Below are 12640 nucleotides of genomic sequence, written 5' to 3' on the forward strand. Positions count from 1 at the left end.
ATTCCGTTCTTTCCCGACAGACAGAACTTCACTTGTGCCCTGATGAGATTCCAGAAACTTTTCACTGGAATCGAAACGCGTCGGCCAGTTAGAAAGGAGTTGTTTTGAGTCATTTCGAGGCAGTAGTTATTTTGCTACTGCAAAAGTCACAAATTTACTTTGCTTCTTTCCTACTCCCCTTTTTTCTTCATTACTTTTCTTGCTTTAACTATCATCCACAGTCTAAAATGTTTCACTGTATGTTACACATGCTTATAATGGTTTTGTCTTGTCTCTGAATTATCACAGATTTTTCCTTCCAAATGGTTTTGCTCAATAGAACCAGGATCATATTTTGTTTTTTGAATGTATGTCATATTCACATTGTAAATAATTCCTGTATCTATGTGTCTTTATGTGTGAAAACATGTTTGTTTAAACTTGATTAATTCCTAGATTGGTTCGGTATAAATAAAAATACCTTGTTGATCACGACTATTGGTGTGCTCAACCTTTCCGCAAATGTGGTTTAAAATATAGGTGTGAGAGGCAACTTTTTGGTGTTCACAAAAAGGCCGGCTAATCCGAGCGCGGCCCGACCGGAAGTCCCGCCCCGCAGCCGGCGTCCCTCCCCCGGGGCTCCTGAGAGCAAGGGAGAGCCCCGGAGCACAGCGCAGGAGCCGGGAAACCCAAGCCGAGGCCCCAGAAAGAGAACCGTCCCACCAGCGAGACAGCCGGTGAGAGGAGAGAAGGGAGGAGGGCGTCGGGGCACCTTGCCGGTGCCCGCCCGTCCCCTCCAGTACGAGTGTCTTCGAGCCCCGAGAGGCTCGCAGGGGCCCAGTGGTGTTTGAGCCCCGAGAGGCTCAGCGCGCCTAGTTGTTTCAAGCCCAGAGAGGCTCTTGGGGCATTCCTTTGTTCTGAGTCCCCCGTGAGGGACTCCAACGATGCCCGCATTTATAATTAGGAGCCATGAGGCTCCAAGCCCCCCATTGTTCGGTGAGCCCTGAAAGGCTCAGGGGCCCCAGTTGTCTTTGAGAGAGAGAAGGCTTGTGGCGGCATTCTTGCAGGAGCCCAGAGAGGCTCAAGGGGCATTCATTGATCTCGAGTCCACCAGAGGGGGGACTCCAACGTTGGTGCCACATTTGCTCGAGCTCAGAGAGGCTCAGGGGGACAATGTAATTGTTCAGAGCCTTGGAGGCCCCCACGTGGCCCCATCTTGTCTACTTCAACTGCCCAGCACTTCGAGGGCAGTTGCTACGTTTAGGCCCTGACATTGGGACACAGTGCGTCCTAGCCCCCACAAGGCCAGTTGGCCTAGGGACTGTCACAGGTGGTGACTTATGTGAGTTGGCGCAATTGTGTTCTTTGATACACCTCTGAATGTTTGTAGGCATCATGTGTTTTCCTTCCCTGCACCTCTGAATGTATGTTCTGCATCATGTGTTATGTGCTTATACCCCTACAGGTATTGTGATACTTAGGTGGTTGTTCTTGCTAGTACAGGTGGTGCTAGTGAGGTCCTGGTTCCCTGCGTGACCTGTTCCTAGGGTGGTTAGGATTGCGTTGGTGGTACTTAACCTTTACCAGTAGTTACTGGTTGTGTGCTTTATGTTCTATTTTGTGCTACAGTGATTTATATTCCATGTTCTAAGTGCTAATTCTACCTAGTGCTAAGTTCTAAAAGTGCTGATTCCTGACAGTGGTCCAGGTGGCCCTGTCTTGTACATATCCCCTGTAAATTCTGCCCGTGCCTGTTGGCACATTGTAAAGCGTGTGGTTTCATCTGATGTGTTTTGGTTTAATACAAAGGCTATTTTTACATATAACCTTGTGTGGAGTTTCCTTTGTGGTGGGCCTTGGGTGTTGTTGCTGGGGTGCGTGCGCAAATACTTAACTCACATTGCCTCCAAGTTTAGCCTTGCTGCTCATGCCATGTTACCTAGAGGGTGAGCAGGGGTTATCTTGAGGTGTAACTCCCTTGCCCTGACTTAGGAGTGGTGGTCTCTGACTGACTTTGGCGCAAGGCCTGGCCAGCCAGGGATCCCATTTCTAACATTGGCGGCAGCAGAAAGGATAAGGATTTGTGTTTGCGTTGTACCACAGTGGCAACTGTCCGCACTACAAAACTCTGCATTTTAGATGACCACATTTCGGGGATTATTGTTTTTGAAGTTCCATAATTTTCTTCTCTTGAAGATATCATTGTGCAATTGTGTCCAGTACATTTGTTCCCCGCCCTGCGCCCAGAGTTTGGTACCTGTGTCACGTGTGGTCAGGTTGAGGAATCAGGGGTGGTAGAAACTGCCTTACCAGTCCGAGGGGAGGGTTGTGTGTGGATGAATGGTGTGTGGCACTAGACAAGTGAGTGTGAGTTCTCTGGGATAGAGAGCTTGCTGATACCTTTGTGAATTGTGTACTCCTGTGTTTAGCTCAGACCCCTAGGTTCCCTGTGTAATCTTTTCTCAGAACGTCCTGCCAAGATGGAGCCTGTTTTTAATTCAGTGATCTAGTTTGGTACAATATGCAGGAGTTGGAGGTTCTGTAGAGAGACATACATAGGGGTGGATGGGTCAGATACTAAGTACGAACTTAGGAACTACCTGGTCCAATGGTGTAAGGAAGAAAGGGATCTTGAGCGCAGTGAGGAAAGGGCCCGGGCCTCACACCAGGAGGGTGGTGGGTCTGTGAGGAGCCCTTAAGATTCGGAAGAGGAGGGAGAAGATGTCAGTACCTGGAGGCCAGTAGAGAGTGAAGACCCCATAGGTAGGGAGTCCCTTGCTGGGTCCAGCGTAGGAGGCAGCGCCTCATCCCTTTCCCTGTCCCCAGAGAAGCTGGAAGATAGGAGGAGAGAAAGGGAGCACCAGCTGGCATTAGAAAAGCTCAGGTTCGAGCATGCCCAGGCTATGGCACAGCTGGGTGTTAGAAAGCAACAGCTAGAGACTCAGAGGGTCTTAGCGCAAGAAAGGATAGAGGAGGCTGAGAGGGCCTTCACCAGAGAGAAATTACCTCTGGAGGGTAGACTATCCCCTGCGCGCAGTTTTAATTTTCTGGACTCCCCATGGCGGGTTGAGTCCAGTGGTGGCAGCTATATAGATTTCAGTGTAGGAAATCCCAGTCCCAGTTTCCCCAGTCTGGTACCTGTTTCCCAAGAGGAGGAGTTACGGTTGAAGTTCAGGGACAGTAAGAAACTGTCTCACCAGTCTTGGGAAGAGTTTGAGGATGAATGTTGTGATACACTGTGGGCTTGGGTACAGGTTCACACTGACTCTGATTTTGACAGACTGTTTGATCTGATTGTCAAAGAGCACCTGCTCAGTTGTTGTTCACCAGGGTTGCGCCAACACCTGTTGGGGTGTGGATTGTCTGAGGCATGTGAGCTTGCAGATGAAGCAGACCGCTGGGAAAGGGCTGGAGGTTTTCTAGAGTCATTAGGGAGTGACTCCAAAAGTAGTGGTTCAGGTATATTCGAGCCCAGCGTGGTGGAAGAGGCTCAGTGTAGCCCAGCTAGGTCCCAGGATAGCGAGGAGGGTGTAGGGGCTCACTGCCTGGCTCAGTGGAGCAGGAGTGAGAGAGAGACCGAGGGTCCCCGGACGCCCAAAGCCCTGCCTCAGGACTTGGATGGTTTACTGAGAGAACACCAGGTTCGGGACCTAGGCTGTCCTGTTAGTCCATTTGAGGAAGATCTCCTAGTGTCTAGGGAACCTGGAGCATCTGTAACTAGAGCTCCAGGGGTTCCAGTGTCCAGCAGTGATACTCCAGGAGGGAGGGCACAGAAGTCCGAAGTGAGGAGTGATTGGGGGATGAGTTTCCCAGTGGATGCACCAGTGGACCAGGGACTAGCCAGTTGGGCTAGATCTTCTTGGGGGGACCCGGGTGGCACCACTTCTGGTCTGGGGGATCTCCGTGCACTGTCAGGTGGACAAGGGATGGGAGATCTGCGCCAGACAGACAGTCACACAACATATGTGTCATTTGTTAGCCTCAGGGGGATGGTGTGTGAATCCCCAGAAGTCCTGGCGTGCCAGGCAATTATTCCGCCAAAGGTTTTAGACCGGAGGTTGGGAGGCCAGGTTCAGGTTCAACCTGACCTGAAGGGTGGGACGACTGTAATCAGTGTCCTGACCAGTGATTCTTCCAGAGGTACTGCCCCAGTTGGGAGGGAGCAGGACTCTGGAAGGGGGTGCAGAGGGTGGGAAAGCCCACATCTGACCCCGGTGCAACCTGAGGGGTTAAACCCTGGGTTGGAGTGGCGTTGTAAGGGTACCCCTCGCAGGAGGAGGAGGAACTCTAGAAGAAGAGGTAGGGGGAGGAGAGCCTTCCCTGAGACCCCTGGTCCGCCTGAGGGTGTAGACCCTAGGCTGGAGAACCAGTGGCAGTCTGGTCCTGCAGACAGGAAGAGTGGAGAATGGCTACTATGTTCCAGGGGTTACTACCCCCGCTCTGCGAATAGGCAAGGACCGGGGGCACACGGGTGGCCCAGGGCCTGGTCCTGGCCGCGGACAGCTCGGGATTACCAGTGGGGTAGCCCAGTTAGGTCCAGACAGTGTTCTGAGAAGAAATCCCATGGGTTCACTGTGGCGTAGAACAGGAGGGTGTCCCTGCAGTTGTGGGCCCGCGTTCGTGTTCTATCACCCCAAGCAGGGAAGACCATCATGGTGGTGATTGGTCTCCCCTGCGTTTTGGCTGGAAGGGGGTTGTGTTGGACTTGGCCCTTCTAGTAGGTTCACCCCTAAACGTTTTGCTCTTAATGGTGACCTGGTGATGGTGATTTTTGAGTTCTGCGCACTTTCACTGTGTCCCAGTGGAAAGTGCGTGCGCACTCTGAGTGCATGTGGTGAGGTTGGCCTGCCCTTCCATAGGAATGCATGGGAAATGTCTGTGTCCCTGGTAGTTCCTGATGCGTGAGGCGTGCATGCTCGAGTTTGGTATGTACGTACTCATGAGAGTGAATGCTGCGCAATGGTATGTGCGGGTGTATGTGTCTAGTGGGGAAGTGCTACTTCTAGACATGGCTGTGTGTGTGGTGTGAAGGTGCTGGCGTGTGATTGGCTGGAGCTGGCTGGGATGCCAGGCTCCATGAGTCATGATGGGTCTGCCTGGTGATGAGTGTGGAGATTAGCATGCTGATGGCTGGGGAGGAGTGCACGTGTCCTGAATGAGGCGGGGTTTTCCCCACACAATGCTGGTTCCGCCCCCTGTGGTGTGTCTAATGACCCTATCCCTGCCAGTGAATGAAAGGGTTGGTTGAGCCCATCAAGGGTGCTCCAAAACCAGCTGCGACTGGTTTCTCCCCTCACCCTGCACCTACAGACAAAGGAATTACTAGTATAAGAAGGGGCTGTGTCCCCTTACATGCTGTTCTCTGCCAGGATCCTGCCTGAGGGGCCTGCTGCTGCTGCTGGGGCCAGGAGGACCACCACTTGGATTGTCTCCCTGCCTGGAGACCCAGTGAGCTGGCTCTGGGGCCAGCTTTGCCCCCCCTGCCTGCTGTAATTCTTGGAGGACTTTTGCTGTACTTGTGGGCCTCTAAACGCCTGAAAGCGCTTTAGTTGCTATTATAGCGCGTGGGAGCGCTGTATCTCTCTGCCGGTGCCCACCCGGCATATGGCCACTTAATTGCCGCCCTAAAGGGATCCCCCGGCGTGGGGATCCCCCTTTTTGCCTATTTGCGACTCGGGAGCTCACCCCGCTTATTTGCCGCTTATTGATGATTTTAAAGTCGCCTGGCAGGTGCCCACCCTGCCAGGGACATTGCCGCCCTAAGATCGAGTGCCCACCTCGATTTATTGTCCTTTTAAAAGAGCGGGTGCCCACCCGGCATTTGCTGCTTATCCCCCGCCTACGAGTGCCTGAAACGGGCCGCCGCACTGCACTCGACGACCCAGAAGTGGTTGGCCGGCCCGCCAATCCGAGCGCGGCCCGACCGGAGGTCCCACCCCGCAGCCGGCGTCCCTCCCCCGGGGCCCCCGAGAGCAAGGGAGAGCCCCGGAGCACAGCGCAGGAGCCGGGAAACCCAAGCAGAGGCCCCAGAAAGAGAACCGTTCCACCAGCGAGACAGCTGGTGAGTGTAGAGAAGAGAGGAGGGTGTCGGGGCACCTTGCCGGTGTCCGCCCCTCCCCTCCAGTATGAGTGTCTTCGAGCCCCGAGAGGCTCGCAGGGGCCCAGTGGTGTTTGAGCCCTCAGAGGCTCGCAGGGGCCCAGTGGTGTTTGAGCCCCGAGAGGCTCAGCGCGCCTAGTTGTTTCAAGCCCAGAGAGGCTCTTGGGGCATTCCTTTGTTCTGAGTCCCCCATGAGGGACTGCAACGACGCCCGTATTTATAATTAGGAGCCAAGAGGCTCCAGGGCCCCATATTATTTTTGAGCCCACAAGGCTCCAAGACCCCCATTGTTCGGCGAGCCCTGAAAGGCTCTGGGGCTCCAGTAGTCTTTGAGAGAGAGAAGGCTCGTGGCGGTATTCTTGCAGGAGCCCAGAGAGGCTCATGGGGCATTCATTGATCTCGAGTCTCCAGAGGGGGGACACCAACATTGGTGCCACATTTGCTCGAGCCCAGAGAGGCTCTGGGGGACAGTGTAATTGTTCAGAGCCTGGAAGGCTCTCACGTGGCCCCATCTTGTCTACTTCAACTGCCCAGCACTTCGTGGGCAGTTGCTACGTTTAGGCCCTGACATTGGGACACAGGGCGTCCTAGCCCCCACAAGGCCAGTTGGCCTAGGTACTGTCACAAGTGGTGACTTTTGTGAGTTGGCGCAATTGTTGTCTTTGATACACCTCTGAATGTTTGTAGGCATCATGTGTTTTCCTTCCCTGCACCTCTGAATGTATGTTCTGCATCATGTGTTATGTGCTTATACCTCTACAGGTATTGTGATACTTAGGTGGTTGTTCTTGCTAGTACAGGTGGTGCTAGTGAGGTCCTGGTTCCTTGCGAGACCTGTTCCTAAGGTGGTTAGGATTGCGTAGGTGGTACTTAACCTTTACCAGTATTACTGGTTGTTTGCTTTATGTTCTATTTTGTGCTACAGTGATTTATATTCCATGTTCTAAGTGCTAATTCTACCTAGTGCTAAGTTCTAAAAGTGCTGATTCCTGACAGTGGTCCAGGTGGCCCTGTCTTGTACATATCCCCTGTAAATTCTGCATGTGCCTGTTGGCACATTGTAAAGTGTGTGTTTTCAGCTAATGTGTTTTGGTATAATACAAAGGCTATTTTTACATATAACCTTGTGTGGAGTTTCCTTTGTGGTGGGCCTTGGGTGTTGTTGCTGGGGTGCGTGCGCATATACTTAACTCACATTGCCTCCAAGTTTAGCCGTGCTGCTCGCGCCACGTTACCTAGAGGGTGAGCAGGGGTTATCTTGGCATGTAACTCCCTTGCCCTGACTTAGGAGTGGGGGTCTCTGACTGACTTTGGCGCAAGCCCTGGCCAGCCAGGGATCCCATTTCTAACAACCTTGCAGAATTGAAAGAGTCACAAGAGGTGTCGGGGTCCAGCTACATGAAAGGGCCTCGAAGGGATTTTCTTCTCACAATTCTTTTCAAATAAGACACAACTGTGCATTTAAAAGTACACTGCCAGCTACGTTGTGATTAAGGAGCAAAGTTTACCTTTTGTTACAGTACTTAAAATAGTACTCTTGTATCATTATTCCAATGTGCTCATGAATTACATTTATGTGACTGTATGAAAGATATTAATAGCACATAATTTATTTTTAATAAAAACAATACAAACATAGGAGGCTGTGTCCGAAACGATAATGTTCCAGACCACAGGATTATCACACTCATATCGGATGGCTTGGTAAGATTTTAGTGCCTTTCTTGGTAAAGGAATCAAACAAAGGTGAAACCGATAATGTAATGAGGAGCAGTGGCTAAATTACAGAGTCAAGATATGGAGGCCAACTTTGAATCCCAAATTTCCCAGTCCATCAAATTGCTGTGATCCTGGACAAAATCACTTTGCTTCTTTACATCTCGTGTCCCTTCTATTATTGAGCCTCTAAGAAATTGCTCAGTATGCAGTGTGTTGTAAATGGACATCAGTAAAGCAGCCACACTTGCGATATATGCAAGATTATTGAGAGGAAAATGGCTTGCTGCCTGTTTTCACAATCAGATTCAAATTTGTTGCTTAAAATGTGCTCATCAAAGCAACTCAGAGCAACCCTGGCCAGATAGAGAGAATGAGCAATAACTGGGCTAGCCTCAAATTACTGGTTGCTCAGTTTCTAGAGTGGCACACTCAGAGCAAATCGTGCCAACAATTCAGTGCCATCATTAGTACCTTACAATTACCAAATTCATTTAACTGCTGTCATTACCACATGACTGGAGAAGTGCAATAGTGGCCTGCTCGCCGCTGCTGAGTTATTCATAAAGGTTCCTGCTAATGTGGGAGAAGGGAGTGGAGGCTTAGAGGCAGATTTAGTGTAGTGGATGTCTTGACAGGACACCAGGTCAGCGGCTGCTATGGCCTGTGCTTGCATACTTCAGGATTACCAAGAGGCAGGCGGATATGTTTGTGCTTTCAGGGAATCTGCATTGAAGCTTTGCTGAGGGGCACCATAAGTGATTTGTTTGCACTTGTGCCTACTGTTGGGAACCAGCTGCTTGACTGTGTTAGTAATTTTCCTTCCCAAATCATCTAAGATAACAGTTGGAGGTTTGCTGATGAACTGATCTGACATTAAAAGACCAAATGGATGTGGTTTCCAGTGTGCGCATTACTCCCAATCCTGTTGGAAATAGCTTTTAATTTCCAGATTTAGGTGCGGTAATCCCAACCACAATCCTACTTCTCACCCAATGTATCTGCATCTAAATCAAGAGAGCTCTTGATGAGGCCCCATGAAGCAAATTAGGTTGTTGATGCAATGGATTATGTGAGCTTGCCATGGATCTTCCTGCAATGGCAATATTTAAGCACAGAGCAGAATGGTCTGCTACTAGAGGCACAGGCAAAGGAGAAACCCATCATAGTATGGATCGCATAATGCTCAAGTCAGGATTACTGAATAAATAAATTAAACTGTACCGCCATAATTTTAGATACAATAAACCTTGGATGGTAACTCACCATAATCCAGAAGTTACAGTGATGTCACTAGCCCTATGCCCCTTGCCCCATTATAATGGCACCTCAGAAAATGTACAAGACCCTTTTCCCCAGTCTCATTACAGGATGCATATTCCCATAATTATTGAGCCTAATATTAGCATTGGAAGTGAAATCATAAAAGGAAAAATGACAAATTTTTGCACAAATATCAAAGGAAGGCCACATTTTTAAAGCATATAATAAGATACTTCAGTGAGCAGCCCTATAGGAATTTTCTACCATGATGCTCTTGGGGTGCATCCTTGACATGCTAGGGATACAACAACTTAGGCTAGATGCAACCATCATTTACCAGACACAAACATAAAATACCAAAAAGAGCCTTATGTGCTCAAGTACACCATCATATAGTAAATAGACAGTTTCAGCTTCACACTCAGCCTTCAATGTCCCAGCCACAGTCTCAAAGGTGCAGGCACAACAATCATATACGACACGGCCATCGCATATGTACATTTACACAGTCATTTGCCTAAGTATAGCCGCATATTATCAACACAGTTATTTGTAATAGAATATTATGTCTATTGTGGTCCCTTTACCCAGGTACCTTTGCAGATATACAGACTTATGCAAAGCATAAACAGGGTTATACAAATATAATGCAATTTATGCACAGGAGCTACCTCAAATGCCTAAGCACAGTCTTCTATTCATAGTGGATCCTCAGATGCCTATGTATAGCCTCATTCGCCTACGTTTTTCCTTCTGCTCCCAATCAATGCCTATGGACCGTGAGCAGTAGAGCATGCAACAATGACAGGTAGAGGAGAGCTTAGTATAGTTCTGTCTCCAGAATTTCAACCTTTCCCACTCTAACTCGGGTATCAGTAATGAGATTCAGTGCCACTCTGGTGCATCCCATGGTGGAAGGGTAGCAGGTTCTGCAGGGCCACTGTAGTACCAGGGAAATAGGAACTCTCAGTAATATAGCTGTTTGCTTTGGTGCAGCATAAGTACAAAAGAAGAAGCTGAAAATGTTGAGGCCTTCCATCTTATCTGCGCTTAATGGTCTATCAATGGTGGCATAGCAAGGCTCATCTTTGCCTCACTTTTACTCCCTTTGCCACTGTGTGGTGAGGTGTGGGAGAGAGGAAATATTTGTACTCTTGTCATCCCACTTACTCTGGGGTAAATAGGATGACGCTAAGGGGCTAGAAAAGGGGAGGAGTTGGGTTTTGTTTATCTCTTGTTCCCATAGCATCCACATTTTCAATGCTGATGGGCTGGTGGTAATCAGGATGAAAATGCCGACATAAAACACTGGTCTGGGAGAGACCGGTTTGGGTTCTTCCCTGCCACTGTCCTTGCTATCTGTAAATCTGAGGTCGTGAAGCCACAGTTAAGAGCTGCATTCTCGGGTGACGTCCAATTGCATCCTTGCAACAATCTTCTACCACAGGGAGACATGCTACCAACTGATTTGCTGGAGAGTGTGATGCTCTTCATTGGTAGAAACTTACCACCCTTGGACTTGAATGCAGAGCAGAGAAATCCAGCCTCTTCCGTCACTCTCTCCGCCAGGGACTTCTTTCCCAGCCCAAAGTCTCTCAAAGTGGAGAGTGAAAACCTCCTAACATCCCTCCACGACTGGCCATATCTTGCAAACACCACTCCTGTAGAATGAAAACCAAACAAAATACTCAGCATGCGAGCAGTCATATGAAATAAAATACGACAATGAAATAAAGGAAAACATTCATGAGAAAAAATGGGAATAAACATATGTAAATCTTATTTATTCCCTAAATTTAGAGTTAGGTCATAATGGACGAAATGAGGCATTGACAAAGCCAATTGCATGTCATTTTTGTCAACAGAGATAGGTGAAGATTTTAAAAGGACTCATCAGATACTGACTGCAAGGAAGGGAGGGAAAACTACACAAAGGGAAAAGGAAGAATAAGTGAAAGCTGAAAATACCATCACAAAGGAGAATGCAGGAGTGAGATAAAGGAACAGGGGAGTGTCTGATAGCGGATTAAAAAGACCTAAGGTGGATTCCACACTATACAACCTTGGGATTTGGCGCAATGACATGTAAATTGCATCGGCCGTGCATGGGCTTCTAGGCAGAGTTTTGGGCACCAGCGCTTACAAATTAGGCATGGGCCAGATTTATCGAACTTTGATGCTGCGCAGTTCAGTGCAGCAAGCTACCGTACCACACTGCATTGTGTGAAAGGAAAAGGGCAGGAATGTGCCATATTTACCATTATACTGTGCATTCCTGTCCTTTCCTTGCACTGGCACACAAACTGCTGCAGAAGACAGCACATTTAGAAAGAGTTAAAAACGAAGAGAAATAAAGATAATTTTCCTTGTTACACCTCAGCTGGGGAGGCATAGCATTTTGCTGCTTCACCAGTAATGGTAAATCTGGGAATGCACCCAAGCACCACCCATGGAACGCCTCCCTGGGGCACAGTAATGCAAAGCAGTGATTTGTGATGTGTTGGGTTACTCTAAATTTAGCAAGCCATGGAGGGTCACGCAAGGTGGCCTTGCGTGGCATGATAAATCTACTTAGTAGTTGCACCACCCTTGTGCCACATTGCCTGGTATAAGGGCGATGCAACTGCATGATAAATAGGCCCCTGGGCATTTCTAATTGATAACTAAGTCAACAAGAAATTTCAAAGTGGTTATTTCAGTGGATCAATTATCTGAAGGATGCGTTTTTTTTATTGCGTTTGTAAATAACGAATGGGGTGAAAGAAAACCAATTAAAATTAATGGACCAATCATTATGAACTGTTAGGAATGATAAATGCTTTGACTACATACCATTTAATCTAGAAAGATTAAACTTTGATTACAAAGTTAAAAATAGATAAAAAGGGATATGAATTATTGAAATGCATCGATATTTTTTCCATTTTTGTTATAGCTTAATAACTATACAAAAAAATATAAAAAGCCAAAAAGAACAAAAGTATGGATACACTTTTAAAAAAATGTAAAAGCTAAACATTGCATGAGAAAATTCAAAGGTTCATAATAATATAATAAATCTATGGTATCAACTATGTAGCCCAAGAGAAGAAAACAAGAAACAGCTGGTACGTTTATAATCGGTCGTACCTATATGTAGTATCATAGGTCTAAAGATCTCCAAAACCAGATCTGAATTTCATTTACCTGCTTAATTTTCAGGAGCACTCCCCAAAAGATTTCCACCAATGGCTACCAAAGGGAAGTGGATTACTTCCAATTCCTAGAACCAGTGGGATGCAGTATGATAATAGAAGTAGACATCAACTCATTAGTAGGGCCACTGGAATTAGGCAGTTCTACTGCATTGCTTTTTTCGCATAAAACTATAAATATGCATATTTGCCAAATAATCTGTTATCTACTGCATAACCTAAAACTTTTAGCAAAAGAAAATATGGCTGCCAGAATAACTTTCCGAGAGCCATAGGGTAAGCAGGGGTTACTGGGCTTAACCATGGTGGTTGAGCCTTTTACTCCTGATGTCCTGGGGCCCGACCTATTCTCAACAGGGCCAAGTACACCTTCTGCACTTGACTCTCAGTC

General features: G+C 48.0%; 1 protein-coding gene across 1 annotated transcript in view; it reads right to left on the bottom strand.

Annotated features, from left to right (window-relative positions):
- The window catches only part of LOC147748032 (cytochrome P450 2D15-like), a 252763-nt gene that overhangs the window by 154548 nt on the left and 85575 nt on the right, over positions 1-12640 (bottom strand). Inside the window, exon 3 of the mRNA XM_086958052.1 lies at positions 10564-10716. Within this exon, the coding sequence (XP_086814178.1) occupies positions 10564-10716 (153 nt within the window). The remainder of the gene's footprint in view (positions 1-10563; positions 10717-12640) is intronic.

The sequence above is a fragment of the Lissotriton vulgaris genome, chromosome 1_1 (assembly GCF_964263255.1).
Source record: "Lissotriton vulgaris chromosome 1_1, aLisVul1.2, whole genome shotgun sequence".
Taxonomy (NCBI): Eukaryota; Metazoa; Chordata; class Amphibia; order Caudata; family Salamandridae; genus Lissotriton; species Lissotriton vulgaris.